Genomic DNA, 20,047 nt, shown 5'->3' on the forward strand with positions numbered 1-20,047 from the left:
GGGAGACCAAGAGATGAATACACTAAGCAGATTCAGAAGGATGTAGGTTGCAGTAGGTACTGGGAGATGAAAAAGCTTGCACAGGATAGAGTAGCATGGAGAGCTGCATCAAACCAGTCTCAGGACTGAAGACCACAACAACAACATTATCCATTGTCGAGATACGACTGTTTGAAGTAAAACTAAATGTAACAAATGAAATTCATTCTCATATGAAGTGAATGCGCAATAATGATTTGAAGTGAATCAGATAAACAAAAAATGCTGTTTTATGATAAAATTGAAGACTTGCTTTCAAAAATGCAGCTGCATTCATATTTTATGCTCAGAAAACAGGTTTTTTGTACGGTTTTTATAGGTATGGCACTTCTATGTTTGAAAGTTGTGTGAAATTTGTAAGACGGTAGACAGATAGGTGTAATTAATGGTCATAGTGTTGTTTTGTGAAAGCTTTATCCATTGCCAAGATATAGGCAACATGGTTCGAAAGAGATTAAATAAACCTATACAGGATCAACTGTTGCTCGAATCAACAAAAATCTACATCAGTTGCCATGCTATGGCTGTTTAATGTCAAAATTATGATTGAGTAAAAGTTGGGAACCAGAATGAAAAATGCTCCTATTATAGGAGAGGAAAAGGTGAACATGTCTTGGGGAGAGTTAGGGATGTAAAAGAAGAGAACTAGCTTTTTGAATGACCCCGCAGTTTCAAAGATATTGAAATCAAAACATCTTGACATATTCACACTTTTTTACTTGTTAGTATTGGTGCCCATTTCATGTAGTATAATGCATCGTTAGCTGTCTACGTGCCCGTAATAGAGAAAAATCGGCTGCTCTCAACCAGTATAGAGCATCACAAATAAGCAGTTGTCGGCAGTCGACACGGATATGTCATGTGCCTTCCTTCTTCTTCACAAGGACCAAAGGAGGGGACTAAGGCCTCAATGCTGCCATTTTGCAGCATCTTCTTCACTTCCGCATGTATTATCTGTTGTTCAGCTGGTGACACCCGACATGAGCACTGACTAAGTGGTGGATGATCCCATATTTGGGTTGATTTTCATGGCTGCTACCTCTTGCTCACTTGGTCCAACAGTTGTGGTTGCATAGAATGCTGTAACTTCTCTTTCACTACATGGCATATGAGAGGGATGAGGTCGTGGTGGCCATCCAGGGGTTAGTCTCACTTCTTTTGTCCAGTTCATTTCTGTTGCATTTCCTTGATGTGCTGACACCACTTGAGGAATTCCTTGGTCATTGTAATATCCTTTACGTCAAGAGCCTGGTACATGCCTTCTGCAACTCCTTTCATCAAGCGTGAGATTTAGTCAGCTTCTGCCTTATTTGAATTCATGACGACATTGGGCCCTATTCTTCCTCAAGTGGAACACCAGCTGCTGATTGTTGCCAAACATTTTCTTCATTTTGGGCTGGAATTTATCCCAGCTATTGAGGTTTTCTTCATAATTCTTGAGCTTTTGCTGGGCTAACCAATTCAAATGAAAGTATACATTTGCCAAACACGTCATGTCATCCCAGCTGTTGTATTTGGCAACTCTTTCGTAATTCTTTCAGCCATTTTGTTGGGTCCTGACCAGTATCTCTGGAGAACACTTATACAGGGTGTTACAAAAAGGTATGGCCAAACTTTCAGGAAACATTCCTCACACACAAAGAAAGAAAATATGTTATGTGGACATGTGTCCGGAATCGCTTACTTTCCATGTTAGAGCTCATTTTATTACTTCTCTTCAAATCACATTAATCATGGAATGGAAACACACAGCAACAGAACGTACCAGCGTGACTTCAAACACTTTGTTACAGGAAATGTTCAAAACGTCGTCCGTTAGCGAGAATACTGCATCCACCCTCCGTCGCATGGAATCCCTGATACGCTGATGGAGCCCTGGAGAATGGCGTATTGTATCACAGCCGTCCACAATACGAGCACGAAGAGTCTCTACATTTGGTACCGTGGTTGCGTAGACAAGAGCTTTCAAATACCCCCATAAATGAAAGTCAAGAGGGTTGAGGTCAGGAGAGCGTGGAGGCCATGGAATTGGTCCGCCTCTACCAATCCATCGGTCACCGAATCTGTTGTTGAGAAGCGTGCGAACACTTCGACTGAAATGTGCAGGATCTCCATCGTGCATGAACCACATGTTGTGTCGTACTTGTAAAGGCACATGTTCTAGCAGCACAGGTGGAGTATCCCGTATGAAATCATGATAACGTGCTCCATTGAGCGTAGGTGGAAGAACATGGGGCCCAATCAAGACATCACCAACAATGGCTGCCCAAACGTTCACAGAAAATCTGTGTTGTGACGTGATTGCACAATTGCGTGCAGATTCACGTCAGCCCACACATGTTGATCGTGAAAATTTACAATTTGATCACGTTGGAATGACGAATCTAAAATGAGCTCTAACATGGAAATTAAGCGTTTCCGGACACATGTCCACATAACATCTTTTCTTTATTTGTGTGTGAGGAATGTTTCCTGAAAGTTTGGCCATACCTTTTTGTAACACCCTGTAGATGCCTGATGTGCAACTGACTTATTGCTGGCTTGGGATCTATAGTCTCCTACATTGTGGGAATGTTGTCCTTCTTGTAAGCTCGTTCCTGTCAGTGTTGGCAATGGCTTTACCTTGCACAATTTCAGCCATTATGATGTAGATGGTTTGAAGTACCCTGTGTCTCCACCAAGCAGTGTCACATCACGCAATTCCACATCTGAAACCAGGATCACAATGAAATAAAACAGCACTGCAGCATATTTATTATGAACACCATTGTACAGAACTGACCTCTTGGACAGAGAGAGCAACTACGTATATAAAAATCAGATATTCCAGAATGGCGGTATTTATACAAACATCTGATGTTTCAGAATACTCAGATATTACAGACTAAAATATTTCAAAAACCTTTAAGAAGTGAAATACTGCATAACAGTTTATTGCTGGTGGTTAGGTTTGAACTGCCGACTTGCGGCCCACCGGCCAGTAATGCTGACCCCTATACCACATTCCATCCTCACCAGCTTGCCAAAGTATCATATCCCTGTGCAACTCTTTGACTTCATAATCTCTTGTAAATAGCTATTTAAACTGTTGGCATCTGAAGAATGACCCCACAGTACAGCCAGCCGAGGTGGCCGAGCGGTTCTAGGTGCTACAGTCTGGAACCGCACAACTGCTACGGTCGCAGGTTCGAATCCTGCCTCGGGCATGGATGTGTGTGATGTCCTTAGATTAGTTAGGTTTAAGTAGTTCTAAGTTCTAGGGGACTGATGACCTCAGAAGTTAAGTCCCATAGTGTTCAAAGGCATTTGAGCCCACAGTACATTTACTCCACTATGTAGTTTGTTGTTACCAATTTAAACAATGGTAACATGTGACATTCATTAACACAACACTAGAAGGAAATACGAATTGCGCTACCCAACACTCAACCTCAGCATGATATAGAAAGGAGTTAATTATTCATCCATAACAATCTCGATGTATGATTTACAAAATCTAAGGGGTGGGGGAGGGGGGGGATATGGGGGCAGATATGATTTCAGTTTGTATTTGAAGTTAATCAATGTGTAAGTGGTCAAATATTTTTGTGTCTCCTTTCTGTACTACCTCTCTCCTTTCTGTACTACACAAGGCTGAGTAAAGGATAATGTAAGTCATTTCTCCTTTTAACACTGCGTTTCTGTTAACAAGAAATTTTGTAAGAGAGTGCATTTGATGCTATTTCATGCTTGTCAGGACTGACCATTCTTTTGAAAGACAGTCCAACAGTCAATTAATGAAATAATGATGTTATTGAACATGCCACCCAAGCATTCACCAAGTTTGTGTTTTAGGTTTTGCGTTATTTTAAAAAATGTGTATATGACAAATCAAGTGTAGCAAACCACAGCTTTAGAAGGGGGCGCTAGCTGACATAAGAAACAAATTAAAAGAAAGTGGCAGTAATTTTAACAATAGTTGTGTCTTTTACTAAGTGGACTGGGGGTCATCAGTATCAAATGATTTCAAAGGTAGATTTTAATGGTTACTGTGGTTCACGTTCTTTCATTCTGCTGTAGGGGGAGTGTTTGCTTATTTTCACCATTAAACTTGTGGACATGCTAATAGCACATCTACTTGTAGATGTGTTTGCAATTACTGTCCATATCACTTGCTGGCTCAAGATTTTGTCAGTTGTCTCATGATGAAGGAAATGGAAGTAATTTTTTATGATATGTATTCGATCTCTAATTTTTCACAACATAGGAATTAAGAATGCTGTATTATTAAAGGTAAATACAATAATAGTTAAAGCTTTTGTTTTTATTGATTAATTCTTACAGGCTATGATCCTAATGCTCTGTCAATTGTGTTCCTCATTATTTCTGTAGTCTACTTGGATGTGGTCTCTGTGAACCCTTTTTCTTTCATGTTAATGTAATTTTCATTTGATTACATTTACTTTTTCATAATCTTAAATGGCTTTTATAGACTTTATTTGTATATAAGCACTCCCCCCCTCCACACTTACAATCCTCCCTCAACCAGCATTTAATTCTGTCTCCCTATTTTCCATACCCTCCCTTCTTCTCATGTCCAGCTTTACCTCATGCTGTCTCTCTCCGACAACCCCCTCCCCTCTGCCCATTTCTCCCATTACCTTTAAAATTGCAGATTCCATCTACCCTTTAGTCTGTCACTATTAATCACTGCTCGTGGCTTGTCAGTGGCCTTTTTTTTCATCAGCATTTATTATTTCTGAATGAATTATCAGGCTTGAATTTGATCCTCTTCATTGTTTTTCCTGTGTTTTAGGTGAACATTTCTATTACATTACAGATTCCAATTGGTTGCTTCACACTCTTAAACTGCTTTCTGTACAAGCAGTTTGTGGCTCTCTCTATTTGTCATCTTGTGCATGATGCGAAGTGTTATGAAAGCTGTGTTGTAAGCACTGCAGGTGCAATTAAAAATTAATCTGCAAATGAATATGACAAAAACAGAGGTGAAAACAAGAACAGCTATTACTAACGCTGCTGTTACTCTTACTAAAATAGTACCAAATTTGCTACATGATAGAAACCATCATATCATGTTAATCTTGATACTCTCATATTGGCTGGCAGTGACTCTTTTTGTCAGATCTTTGCAGTGGAAATTTTGAATAGCTTGATGGCCCCCTTTTTTCCTTTTCTTTTAATATGCTGCATCGTTAAGCTCCATGCAATGTGTATAAAAATGTCAGAAATGATTATTTCATTGTTTGCATACAAGATAACTTTTTCCATTAATTTCGGCAATTTTGCAATTTAACCTTGGCAGTATAATGGCAAAAATGACTAAATAGGTCTGTATTGCTGAGTTAGTCAAATATGAACTGTAGTAAATTTCTGATTCTAGAATGAAAGTAGAACAACAACAGTTGACTTACTAAACAGGACAGAGAAACATTGAGGTTATACAATTTTTGGAAGGAGTTATATTTTCTTGTTACTAATCCGTAAGAGCATTTCATAATATAATTGTAAATTACTTGAAACAAATCATTTCAGCGTCTGATTATTTATTTAATAAGAGTCTCATATCTGACAGGATGAAATGGGTTCATGCTGATGTACACAACATAAAAAAAAAAACATTGTGTGTGCTTTGATCTTTAATTAGCAGAGGACTTATTCTTTACTCATTAATGAGAATTTAGACACTTCAGGAGATAACAGTTTTCATTGTACGCAGCTCATGTCTATATAAGCTGCTTCTGTTACAATTCTGTACTTCTGTTGTAGGATTGTAGGTTGTCATATTGTCTGTATGCAGACTGTTTGAAGAATACCACCTGATCGCTACACAGCAAGAGGTGCTATGTTGCAGGAGACCGCAGTGAGGATGCAGCATGTTCAGTATGTGGTAAAGTGGTGCGCAAGACGAGCCTACGGAGACACATCTTCGATCGGCACATGCCTAATCAGCAGGTTCCTTGCCAAATTTGTGGCAAATTTTTCAAAACACAAAACAGTCTCTCCACTCATATGAATTACATTCACAAAAATAAAAAGCAGCAAGAGTCACCCACATTCTTTGACATGAATTGACTTTCCATGTCTTTTATGTGGAACATAAATTTAGTGCTTAACGGTAATAAAACAGGAACTTCCATCTGCGTCTTGTATATACGGGCATTGTGTTTAGTCCATGTCAAGTTGCACTGTGCCAAAGCTTGACAGAAGGTAAGTTAGGTCAAGGTTATGAATCATGTAAGAGTACGCACTTTAGATTGTTCTGTGTTGACTCCACATGGAGGAAGACAGTCTTTGGCCAGGCATAATGCCTGTGTGTAATGACAGAAAAGGTGTTTGTTATCTATTATTACTTGATCTTTTTTCTTATTCAAGTGGTAAACAGTTTGTAAGGATGCATAATCTGCAATTTGCTCTCTTACATCAACTGTGAAAACCACATGGTATTGCTCCATTATCAATGAGATGTCTGCTGTTTGTCTATTGTGTCATTGCCTCTGGCAACACATTTCTCGAAGAGGCAATTTTCAAGCAAGTGTACTCACTAATACAGCACCAGAGTCTTGTGTTTATGAATATCTTCCAAACATTTTGCGTGTTTCATTTAACACTACAAATATTCACTATTTCTATGAATTTTTTGTGTTTCGTAATAAACAGTCATACAATTTCAGATAAATAGGTACATGATGTACACTTTACCTTGAAAATTTAAAAAATCAGTGTAGAGTGTCACAGGCAACACAGTTGTTTTTTTAATGTGACAAAGAGTGTATGTATTTATTACGCTTTTTAGACCATTTAACCTGCACACACATGCTGAGTTAACATTACATTAAGAGGAAAACAAGAGAATTTCTTACAAGAGTCAAGGGAGTGCCTACTGCTGAAAAGCAGTCATAGATAAATCAACAAAAGCATATGAAGTAATGGGAAGATACCCAGATGCATTGAGAGTAATAATTCAGTTGAAGACAATGACTCGTTAAAGGAAACTGGCTATAGTCTCTAGCCAAAACCTTCTACAGGATTGTTAGAAGTCAGTACTACAGCTGTGAAACAATGCATTTCAGAAATATGTCGTGAGTCAAAGTTGCTTTTAGTTGATAGAAGGAGCAGAGAACCCAAACAATTAAATTTACTCTCATTATGACCAATGGGGAATGCACCGGACCACACAAAGGAGATCAGTGGGGAGAGAAGAAATCCAAAGGATAGAGAAAAAAAGAATGTTGTATATTTTAGAACTTAGATCTGTAAAAAGAGATTTCATCACAACTTCTTAAGAGAAGGTTTGGTGTATGGGAAAAGAGAGGGGTGGGACGAGACAGGATCGTATACAACTAACATGTTTTTTATGGTTGGATATAGTGACAAATACCTGACCACAACATTATTGCGCATGGCCTCCCGTGGCCGTTATCAGAAACACGCAATGACAGTACGGTGTACAAATACATTGACTAAGGGAAGTGCATCACACTGTGGATGATTACCAGGCAGTTGTTCATATAATGTCAAGCGGTTAAATGTGTCCTCATAAAATATCACAATAAAAGCTCGTGGTAAGCTGATTGAAGCAGTATTACGGTATATTAATAATTTTTACTTATGGACCGTCTGACAGCAAATTTGCTGTCAGACAGTCCACAAGTAAAAATTATTAATATACCGTAATATTGCACACAACTGAGGAAGACAGGACTATAAAAGTTGAAGATGATTGAAGCAGTTTTCACTCCCAGGTGAAATAATAGTCTGGTCGACTAGTACAGAGTGATGACATAAGAACAGCTCATATTATGAAGGTGTATGGCATTGTGTGTATTATCACTGCTGAAGTATTTGTGATGAAAGTGTTTTTTTCAACTGAATGCATACTATTATTTGCTTGTGCTGGTGAGAGTACAGAAATAACAGTTTCATACTGTTGCTTTTATTGTGTCTTTCTAAAGAGTAAAATGTGCATTTATCTTTGCAGTATTTAGTATCTGAGAACTAAAGCTACAGCTACACACACACACGCATACACACACACACACACAAATAATTAGTGTACACTAAAAGATTAAGTAGCCTTTTTTTAAAAACTTTGTATTAATACTCAATTTCCTTTGAGTAGTGTGGTTAATGCTGTACAGCACCTACCTGAATTATTCAGTACTTGTATGTGTTTAAATGCAGCCTTGATTTGGATTTTACACTCTGATGTAATGAAATTATTGTGGTGTAATTTATGTCTTATGCATTATGGAACCGAATGAACAGTTGTGCCAGTTCTGATTAAAATATGGATATTTTTGCTGTATATTGTTATACACTTTGCATTTGATCACACTGCAGAAAACCTACTGAAACACTGAGCACAGTTGTTGATTTTTTTCCCAGCAGTGTAGGACCAGTTAGATTAGATAGGTCTATAAGAATCTCTCTCTCTCTCTCTCTCTCTCTCTCTCTCTCTCTCTCTCTCTCTCTCTCTCGGATTTTAAAACTGATATTAGCTACATATGAAATCAGACGTTCTCTGTCTGCTGTACAAAATGTGCAGTTTTAACTATTTTGTACAGTTATAAATCACATAAACAAGGATAGGTTCCTGTATATTTGCCCTAGTGTTGGTCTGCTGTCCATTTAGTTCCAGGAAAATCCACCAAACAGAGTAAGCATGTGGTATCTTAAGGATGCCAGAAGTGCTAGAGTTTAGATTGGTTTGTAAATTCTCACCGTACAGGGTAGAGCAAAATGGGCCTCATGTGATATCTATGCTTAGGAAAGAGTTGTTATAAAATGAACCTGAAACTTATACTATATTGCAGATCGTTGTATTTGTATTGATGGAAAGAAATAAAATGAGTTCAAGTAGAAGATGTTTAAGTCATCGTGATGTGTTTTGCTTCATGTGCAGATAATACGTGTTGAAAGAAAACAAAAAAAACTGTAAGTGGCTTTCTAAAGAAATCCTATAATTGGTACTGTGATGTTAGCCTTGATGATCAGTATAAAGGCTGAGCACCACATCAAGTCTGTAGAACTCATACAGAACATTTATGTCAGTTGAAGACTGGGAATAGAAAAAGTCTGAAATTCGGCATACCATTGATTTGGAGAGAATTCAAATGCCTTTTTGATGACTGTTATTTCTGCCTAAATCAAAACATCCTCAGCAAGTGGACTTATCCTTAAGAAGTCTCTGTAAGATGCCCAGTCCTTCACTCAGAGGGAGTGTGAATCTCAACATTTCACTGGTTACCGGAGCTTTGTGGGGAATAATGTTGCCCCTAACAAAGGGGACAGTGATTATGAGAGGATGTCATCACTTATTGTTTCAACCAGGATGGGTCACGGTGACCTCACCAGAGATCTGAAACTGTCAAAAGACACTTCTGAATTACTGACATCAAGGTTGGAAAAAATTTACTGGAACTAGGAACCAAAATTAATTTTTGCTGTATTATAGAAAAGGCTCTGCTACTCTTCTTCTCTCAAAAGGCTATTTTGTATTCTATCCAGAATTAGAAGTCTCCTGTAAAACAAAAAAATATCTTCCTGAATATTTCGCAGATGGTTGGCACCTAGTTATTGACAGCTCAAAACAAAGTTTGAAATATGTCCTCCTACACAGTGGGAACAAATATGGTTCAATACTAACTACTCACTCAATGAAAACTAAAGTAAAACATAATGTCATAGCTTTTGGGTGATTTGTGTGGACTTGAAAATGGAACTCAACTTGGACAGCAAAGTGGCCACACCAAGTATCCATGTTTTTTTGCCTTTGATGCAGCAAAGACAAAACACACCAATGGGTTAGAAAACGTGGACATCAGGGAAAAGAACATCATCAACGACCCCTTAGTTGGGTTGTTTGGGACAGGAGACCAGACAGCGAGGCCATTGGTCTCATGGGATTAGGGAAGGATGGGGAATGAAGTCGGCTGTGCCCTTTCAAAGAAACCATCCCAGTATTTGCCTGGAGCAGTTTAGGGAAATCATGGAAAACCTAAATCATGATGGCCAGACACGGGATTGAACCGTCGTCCTCCCGAATGCGAGTTCAGCATGCTAGCCACTGCGCCACCTCACTCGGTCCTTAGTTGAATGAGAGAAAATCTTCTTTCCTCCACTGCATATCAAGCTGGCTTTTAAAACACTTTTTAAAGACTCTTGAGAAGAACGTGTCATGCTTTGCAAGTACAGGGAAAAATTCTTCAATTGAGTACAGAAAAAATTAAAATAGGAATATTTGATGGCACATAAATAAGATAACACATAAAGGATCCTACTCTCATAAATTTGATGAATGAGGCTGAGTAAAAATCGTGGAACTTATTTGTTGCACTTGTCATAAATTATCAAGCAAATGCAAAGCTGAAAACTACGTTGAACTGATAAACAAGATGCTTAATAGTTTCAGAACCCATGGTTGCAACATGACTATTAAGGTGGACTATTTACACAGCCATTTAGACCATTTTCCTGAAAACTAAGGAGACACTGATGAGGAACCAGGTGAAAGATTTCACCAGGATGTTAAAACTATGGAGGACTGCTACCAAGGAAGATGGCATACGCACATGCTGGAATTTAAGAAGAGACTGTTCCAAAATACATTTTAGAATGTCGGGCAAAAGAAGCTTCCAAAGTGTTCACTGACTACTTGGTTTCATCAGTGACTTTTCCCTTAATTGTTGGGTCATATAATATTTATATAACGTAATAGTAAAAACTGTAACCTTTTTGGTCCAAAGATTTAACTTAAAATAATGCAATGTATCTTTCACAAAAATGTTACATCTTAGATATTTAAAGTCCTTGGCAAAAGCTAATGCAATATTTAAATTCAGGCCATCAAATTCATTTGAAATCCACTCCAAATACCACACCACCAAAAGAACTGTTGGCTTGTGTTATCCGTAATGGTAAAAGGTGTACCAGGAAATAAATTTTACTTTTGTTTCTGATAGAAAAGAAACTGTGTGGAACATTGATGCTGAGTACTAACACTACAGCATGACAGTCTATTTCACAGTACTTTTACTAGGGCATTTTAGCACATTTCTATTCTGAAAAAACTGTGTGTATGAACTGAATGATTATGCTACTTGTAAGCCAATTGTAAATGCTGTTGGCACAAGGTAACATAGGGACTAACTGTAGCTTGAACGCCAGCCAAGGAACAAAAGAACCCCGCAAAAGGAAGTGAAACTCACCGGGCACAAGTCAGTCTGTGGAGAATAAGCTAGTGTCAAACTCTAAGAGATGTGCACAGGGATAAAGACAAGTGTGGGGGGCTGATACTGAGCTCACGGAAATGGTACACAGCGTGAAGCGTAATGCGAGGTGTGTGGTTGTCGACCTCAGCGTCAGAAGTGCCGCACCCGGCTTGCTGCCATCTGCAAATAAACACTTTTATCAGTGGGTTTGTCCATACTACGCATTGTGTGAGCCCCCCCCTCTCGCCATGCAGTTATCCACACTATTCTGCCACAGTAACCCTGCCAGCTCATTATGATGTCTGCTGGCAGGGATTCATTACTAACCACCACTGACTGAAAACTAACCTTCTCAGATCACACCTCTTGAACCAACTTTTATAATCACATGTCAAAGAATTTTAATAATTTGTCTCTGTGAATTGGACATAAAGAATGCATGCACTCCTCTGTAGCTGAGCAGTGAAGTGCCAAGCTGCATATTTGAAGGTGTCAGGTTTTATCCATTCTGTCTGAAGAATTTTTGTTATTTATCACTAGTTACTGTTCTGGGAATGTTTTTTAATGTGAAAAATTCCAAGTTGCTTCATGGTTCAGAGTCGACATTAAACTGTAAGTCCTTGACTGGGTAAGTCATTTCAAAAATTGGAGGAAGGCTTGGTATATCACAACCAGCAGGACCATGCCTAGTAAAACTCTGGTGTTCAAACCAACGTTCAGTTTCATGATAAATTTCCTTTTTACTTACCACTTCTATTGTACTATTGTCTTTTGTACAATATGCTTATCATTGACCTTACAAATCATTAATTAAATACTGTTTTCTGCAATTGCCAAGAGCTTATTAAAATTTTTAAAATAATTCTCATTTATTTTTCAGTCTCAGTTGCACATTATTAATTACATGGCATGTTTTGATTACTCTGTAGAAAAGAAAGTACATAAATGTAGATTTTTCCTAAGGAGTGGCATTAGCAACCTGTCTTCTCTTTCAGAGTGTTGCATGGGATTCCTGTGTTTTGCAACATTTGTCATTTTATTTTAATAAGTGTCTGGTGGAGCTAGGGTGGAGGGGAAAGGGGAAAAGAGGGGTCAGGGGAAAATAACGTGAGAGTTTTTGGAGGGCGGAAAGGGAAGTAGGGAGGGTGAGTGTTGGGGATGTCATGAGTTTAATAAGACTGGTCTTACTAAAATTATAAAAAGTATAGTTATGTAAAAATTCTCATCAAAATATTAATGGTGTAGAACAGTGGCTGTGTAAACTGTAAACAGCATAAAATAGTAAAATTAGTAAATGAATCAAGGGGGAATGAGAGTGGAGGGGAAAGAAGGCAGGAAGAGGAAAGGGAGGGATAGTGGCAGGGATGTTAAGAGTTTAACAGTTACGTAAAAAAAAAATTCCATTAAAATATTAAATTGGTAGACCAGCGGATGTGTAAACCTGTAAAAGATGATAAAAAGAAAATTATTAAAGTGATAAAGTATAACTACAACAGAATTAGTGTCTCCAAATATTAAAAGTGTGAAATTTTGAAAGTAAAGATCCTTAAACGTCCAACAACTGACTGACATATTGAACATGTGTAGCCGTTGTGACTGACCGGCGAACTTCCCATGTTGAGTGGGTAGGACCACGCGTAACAAAAGTTCGTCTTTCATCACTGCATTTGGGATTAAATGCTGTTCTAATGTATGTGAGAGGATGAGTGGCAGGCAAAACTTCAAAGACAGAGCCTCTGAAGAAATTTAAAGACTGCAGTGTGGGACACATCATGTGAGGATTATAGTAACAGAGGCACAAGAAATGAAGTACCTTTTTTTTAACAAATCCATAATGACGAATTGCCTATTAACCCACGTTTGTGTGATAACTTTTCTGATGTTTCGCTAGTACGAGTGGCTGGCATTGTCAAAGCTTCACCCTCCATTGCTGGTGATGGACTGAAGTCATGCTCTCGACTGCAGATTATATTTACCTGACATGCCAACGTCCAAGGGCTTTCCCGAGGTCATTCCCACTGTGGTTCTCCCCCTGCAACATGCTGCAACTGTCATTCTCTGCAGCACAGAAATCCTGGATCCATTCACCTTGGAGCTTTCTTCTTTTGTGTTGAAGTTATTGTCATGTTTGCTCATTTCTATAGCTTCCCAGAACAAGAGGGTGTAATAGCTCTTCTCTATAGCAAGACTGTCTGTATCAGCAAATTTCACTATGTGGTCAGTCTCACGCAGCATGTGTTACACTTTTGCCGGTTTCTCTATGAGCCTCAGCCTGCAATACCGCTTACATTCCTGTCATTGTTGGATTGTCCAGTCATTTCAGTATAGACTTTTCCACATGTACATGGTATTTGGTATATTCCTGACTTTGTAATAGGCCCCTTTTGTTCCTTTGCTGATCTGAGACACTCTTTGCTCTTCATTGTTGTTTTATAAATAGTGCTTACACTGTGTTTGTTCAATGTATGACAGAATCTGTCCTTCACTCTAGGAATGTATGGTAGAAAGGCCATACTCAACATTTCTTTTTCCGATGTGTCAGTGTGCTGGGTGTTTGATTCTGTGGCACTTCTTATGTAACTGGTGGAAAACCATTGCACTTTCCAGTTGTTGCATCTTGCATCTGAGGTGCTGGAGCTCACATATTTGTTTTCCTCAAACTATGAGCCTGTTAATCATGCCTCTTTTCTGGCTTGGGTGGTGATTTGATAGTTTGTGCAGGTATTGACCACGTGTCGGTTTTTGATGTATGCTGTATCCCAGATCGCTATCTCTCATGACCAGCACATCTGGAAAGGGTAGCTGTTGGTCCTTTTCTACTATGGTAATTTTTTATTGGGTACGGAGACTGCTGAGGTGTCTTAGGGACACACCAAGCTGTTTCTCACCTTGGGTCTACACAACAGAGTTATCATCAATATATCTGTACCAAACCTTAAGTTTACAAGGTACCGACTCCAGTGCCTGTGCTTTGAAATGTTCCATGAAGAAGTTGGCCACCACTGGACTAAGTGGGTTACCCATGTTGACTCCTTCCAGCCGTTTGTAGAAGTTGATTTCACATGAAGTAGCCCGTGATGAGATTTGCATGAAAGAGCTTGGGGATCTCTTGTGGGAAAACGGAAACAATGTGCTCCAGAGAATCGTTGAGTGATATCTTGGTAAACAAAAAAACAACATCAAAAGCTGACTGGGATGTCGTTTGGACCAAGTTTTAGATTCAACAGATTCTCAGTGAAATCTCCTGAATCCACTATGTCTCAATCTTTCCTGTGTGCAGGTGCAACAGAGAGACCAAGTGTTTGTACCTCGGTGAGCCAAGAGTGCTGACAGTCAGTCTTTATGGAATAGATTCATATGTATCTTAGGTGATACAAACAGGCGAGGTGGTAGGGTTTCTGTGTTGCTCAGATTCCTCTGTATTACTGGTCAATCAATCAGCACCAGGATCACTAAACATAACCAGCATTGCAGGTTGGGGCTGGTAGAGAAACCAGCTGTGGCAGAGCACGTGCTGTGTGAGACTGACAGCATAGTGAAAACCATCAACATGGACATTCGCGTTATAGAGAAGATCTATTGCACGAGTCATTTGTTCAGAAAAGCTATAAAAATACACAAACATGACAAAAGCTTCAACAAGGTAGAAGAAAGCCTCACAGTGAATGGATTCTGGATTCCCGTGCCGCAAAGAATGACAGTTGCAGCAGGTAGCAGGGGGAGAACCACATTGGAAGTGACCAAGGGAAAGCCCTTGGGTATTGGCACACCAGGTACATATAACCTGCGGCCTTGAGCATGACTCCAGCCCACCACCAGCAATGAAGCGTGCAGCTAAGACAATACCAACCCCTCATGCTGGCGAAATGTCACTAAAGTTATCAAACAAATGTGGGCCAAGGGCCCAAGACAGAAGCCAACAGACAATTTCTCATTATTAATTTGTTAAAAAATGAATAAAAAGTGCTTCATTTCTTGCGTCGCTGTTGCTGTGCATCTCACACGTGTCCCACAAACATTTACAGTCTGAAAATTTCTTAAGATGTTCTGTCTATACAGTTTCGTACATTGTACGCTAGAGCAGCATATAATTCCATGTGCAGTGGCAAAAGATGAACTTTTGTTGGGTGATTGGCATGACAGTACTGCACACAGCACAATTTGTTGGAGAGAATGGTCACCTGTCAGGTGGTCCTAACTGCATGATGTTTAGAGTTCATTGGTCAGTCATAATGGCTACAAATGTCCAATTTGTGACTCCGTTGGTACATGTTTAGAGACCTTTATCTTCAAAGCTTCACCATTTTAATATTTTAAGACAGTAATTCTGTTTTAGTTACGTTTTATCACTTTAATACTTTTCTATTTTATCCCCTTTTACAGTTTTACGCATCCACTAGTCTAACCTTTTAATATTTTAATGGAATTTCTGTATTTTATTTTTTTGGTGCTTGTAATTGCATCCACAGATCTTCTATGCTGGGCATATTTAGAAATTTTGGACTTCATCCCAAATTAATAAAAACGATAAAATTAACCCTTACAAACAAGTCCAAAGTAAAATTCAGAGGAGAAATATGTGAGCCATTTATGATTAAAACAGGGTTAAGACAAGGTGACGGTCTATCACCACTGCTCTTCAACTGTCCTCTTGAGTACTTGATGAGAGAACAGTACAAAGAGAATCCTAAAAACATAACAATTGGAACAAAGAAAGATGATATAAACCTAAATGGTTTCGGATTCGCAGATGACTTGGCACTTTTTTTTTTCCACTCCGTCTTCAGGCCCCGAGTGGTGTACCGGGACCATCCGACCGACGTGTCATCCTCAGTGGGGGATGCGGATATGAGGGGTGTGGGGTCAGCACACCGCTCTCCCAGTCGTTATGATGGTATTCTTGACCGAAGCCTCTACTATTCGCTCGAGTAGCTCCTCAGTTGGCATCACAAGGCTGAGAGCACCCCGAAAAATGGCAACAGCACATGACGGCCTGGATGGTCACTCATCCAAGTGCCGACCACACCCGACAGCACTTAACTTCGGTGAACTCACAGGAACCGCTGGATCCACTGCGGCAAGGCCGTTGTTAAGATGACTTGGCATTACTAGCTAATAATGTACAAGAAGCTAGAAATCAAATATTGATCCCGCAAAATATCGCAAAAAGTAAGACTGCAGATATCTTTCGAAAAGACCGAGATGATGGTAACAGATCTGCTAGTAATAGACCATGTAACAGTAGACAACAGAAAAATTAAAATAGTGAAGCAATTTAAATATCTTGGAGAGATTATAACACACAACTTGGATAAGAAATGTGCTTGGCAAGAAAGAACCAATAAAATGATATAAGCTCAGAAAATAGCATGTTCTACATACAATAAGAAATGTCTATCAATTCAAACAAAATTAAAACACTACAAGACAGTGGTTCAGCCAGAGGTAACATATGCAAGCGAGACTCTTTTTAAAGTTACTCGGAGAAACAGAGTCGACAAAATACTTTAAGTAGAGAGAAGAATAGCTAGAGCATGCATAAATAAGAAATACCAGAAAGAAGGATAATGGTGGATAGTGCCGAATGAAGTAGCGTGCAGGGAATTGGAGCCCATCACAGATACTATATGTAAAAAGAGGATTTCTTTCTTTGGCCACATAATGAGGACACCAGAAACCAGATTAGCAAGAAAAATTATGCAGAAACCGTGGAATCTGAAGCAACAAGTAGGATGGATCATGGTAATTAAAGAGGATATGGAAGAACTAGATATAACCTTGGATGATCTGCAAAACAAGACAGAAAATCTCAAGAAACTGAAAGACAAGAAAATCAGGATGTATGCTTTCCTGGTGTATACAGCTGGTGAAGAGTTCTCGGGCTTCCAGCTGGGTGGCGGTGTCTTCAAACTGCGACGTTTCGATGAGTGATGTACTCGTCATCTTCTGGCCAGAAGAAAATTAAATTTAAACCGAAAGTAGACAAATGACACAAAATGAAAGAGTATTTACAGACCAGGAAAGATCAAAGCAAACGAAAATATTCTGGGGAGTTAAGAAAGAACAAAACATGCGCTTACAGAAGAAGAGGACCAGGAAATGATTGACAAAAGTGGTGCAATGAGGCTGTAAAAACAAATAGATAAATAAATAAATGACTTTTGGCAATTTTAGTATAAGACTCACTCTTGTTAATCCCATAACGTCCCTGCCATTACCCCTCCCTCCCCCCTTCCTGCCGTCTTTGCCCCCCCCCCCTCTTTGCCCTCGTCGCCCTCTCTCAATCCCCCTCATGTCATTTTAATGTTTTATGTTGTTTACAGTTTACAAATACACTGTTCTAGACTATTAATATATTAATGAGAATTTGTAGATAATTATATTATTAGTAAGACCCATCTTGTTAAACTCATGACATCAACAACACTCGCCCCCTTGCTTCCCTTCCTCTCTTCCAATCACCCTCCCTCTAGTTTCCCCCTTCAGCTTTCCTTTCCCCTTTCTCTCCTCTGCTACCTCCACCAGATAGCTATTTAATGCGTTGACCACTGTTGCAAAACTCAGGAACCTCATGCGAGATTCTGAGCAGACAAGACAGGTTGCTGATACAACTATTTAGGTAAAATCTACATTTATGTAAAATTCCTTTCTATATGTTTACTTTGTTTTAGATCTGAAGATATCGAGAATAATTGAAACATGTCACATAATTAAAAATCTGCAACTGGAACTGAAGAATAAATGAGAATTATTTTAAATATTAGTACAGTTGCTGATTCTCTAGAGACAAATATGTCGGCTATGGTGCTGTCATTTAGAGATGAAGTATAACTTGCTGTCAGTTTTCTATGTGATTTCTGTTTACATCTCTGTGTAATCATCATTCTTCTCAGACAAAAATTTCAAAGAATAACTTCATTTAACAATTGTATGTGTGGAATATGTGAAGAGCTGTAGGCCATTTGGACAGACTAAAAGCATTTTTTTTTTTCTGAAGTGGAATGAATAAATTTGATACGAAGCTAGTTATATACAATCATTTTAATCAAATGTGGGAATGAAGTTAACAAAGTTATATACAATGTGTAACACCATTAAAGGGTTACTTTTTTGAAATTCCATAATTGTCTTCCATTGTAATGCAGAACTCTGAAATTTGCAAAGTGGCTACAACCTTCCTCTGTAATTGTGCAAAAGTGTGGCACCCTGCAACATCACCCACAGGTTGGGTGATGCTTCAAACAGCAAGGTGTCAACACAAAAAAAAGTTTACGTGAGGTGTAAGGTGAGTTAATGATGTTACATTGGCAGCAGATATCAACACAGTTCTGTGAAACGCCACTGTGGTTGACTCACACGATGGGAAGGTCATCACACCCCATCTTACCCATATTTCATCTCTTCTTTTGATGTCATAGCAATGAAGATCAGACCCATAACGCCCAGTGTTGATATTGCACAGTTTTCATATGAGTGGCCAAGAAAAATACTTCAAACACATTGACACTCAGAATTGATACAAAAAGGCCTCAGGAGGTATCATAAAGGACCATATTTTGACCTCCCGTTCCGTTGTGGCATTGATTCTCACACATTTCACAGTTGAAAATTACTGCAGTGTGATGAGCAATAAGATGACATCCTTGACACCATTTGACATTGCTGAGCCTCCCTTCCTCCCTGACAGTTCAAATCTTCTCTACCATTTGGAGTATAGTACCACAATTTTTACCCACAGGGTGGAAACACCAGGGATCATTCAAAACCATTCAAAAATTTTTTAACGTAACCCGAAACAACAAAGGATGTTCATGCTTTTTCAACCCTCCTGTTTTGCACCTTCCTTTGCCACATTGACACGCGTGTGAATAAAATGTGATACAGTCCATATAAACACAGACCCCTGCCACCACCATCATCTTGACAACACCCTCACAGGACCATCGACACACTTTCATCGATGACTTTAAGAATGCACTTGTACAGAGGCTTCAATACCCATTCAACTGAGTGGCACTCACAGCTGCTCTACAACATGAAGGCAGGCAACCTCTTCAGCCAGCTTACATTCCCCATCTATACAAGCAACCAGTGTGACATCACAAACCCACCTTAAACCTCACATGAACTTCTGAGCTCTGGTCTTCTTTTTTGCGTGTGTTGAAACCTTTTCGTTTGAAGTGTTGCCGAGCCCAAGGGTGACATTGCAGGTCACCACACTTTTTCATCATTACAGAGGAAGGTTATAGGCACCTTTGAGCCAAATGTCTAAGGGGTTTAAAAAAAAGTGACTTTTTAATTGTGTTATGCATCATAGTTAGCTATTGAAAAGCAATAAAACAAATTACTGTGAATCTTATAGAATTCTTCTACTTCATATGATTGTCACCTTGTATAGCAGACACACTTAAAAGAAAATTACTGCTTTGTGTTCTGTTTCGTGAAGAATATATCATTTACACAGTGTAATAATGTAGTTGGTGAAGCTTTATTTGGCCCAGAAGCTGCTTTAATTGATATGGGAATATTAGAAACACTGCTGAAAAGGAAAAACAATTTTTCTCTTCTATGTTACAGCCTTGTTGTATTTCATAAGAACTCAAAGTGGGAAAAGATTCACAGATTTTTCTCACTTACACATTCTTTATGAAGAATCTATTATGTTGTGTAGAAAAGTATGGTGAAGGAGAGAGGACATGCAAGGGGAGGTGTAGAATGTACAGATCTAGTGTGTAGAAAACCTGTTCCCCTGCAGATGATACTGATTCATTGACTTAAATTCTAAGAAAATAGAAAAA

General features: G+C 38.9%; 1 protein-coding gene across 6 annotated transcripts in view; it reads left to right on the forward strand.

Moving 5' to 3' along the window:
* The window catches only part of LOC124607350 (broad-complex core protein isoforms 1/2/3/4/5-like), a 331,766-nt gene that overhangs the window by 169,237 nt on the left and 142,482 nt on the right, over nucleotides 1–20,047 (forward strand). Inside the window, exon 6 of one of the 6 annotated variants that reach the window (XM_047139681.1) lies at nucleotides 5,891–7,620. The exons of the other annotated variants lie outside the window; for them this stretch is intronic. Within the exon in view, the coding sequence (XP_046995637.1) occupies nucleotides 5,891–6,111 (221 nt within the window). The 3' untranslated portion in view covers nucleotides 6,112–7,620. Of the gene's footprint in view, nucleotides 1–5,890; nucleotides 7,621–20,047 lie in introns of those variants that run through there. 6 annotated transcript variants of the gene reach the window in all.

This window comes from Schistocerca americana, chromosome 1, assembly GCF_021461395.2.
Source record: "Schistocerca americana isolate TAMUIC-IGC-003095 chromosome 1, iqSchAmer2.1, whole genome shotgun sequence".
Lineage (NCBI taxonomy): Eukaryota > Metazoa > Arthropoda > Insecta > Orthoptera > Acrididae > Schistocerca > Schistocerca americana.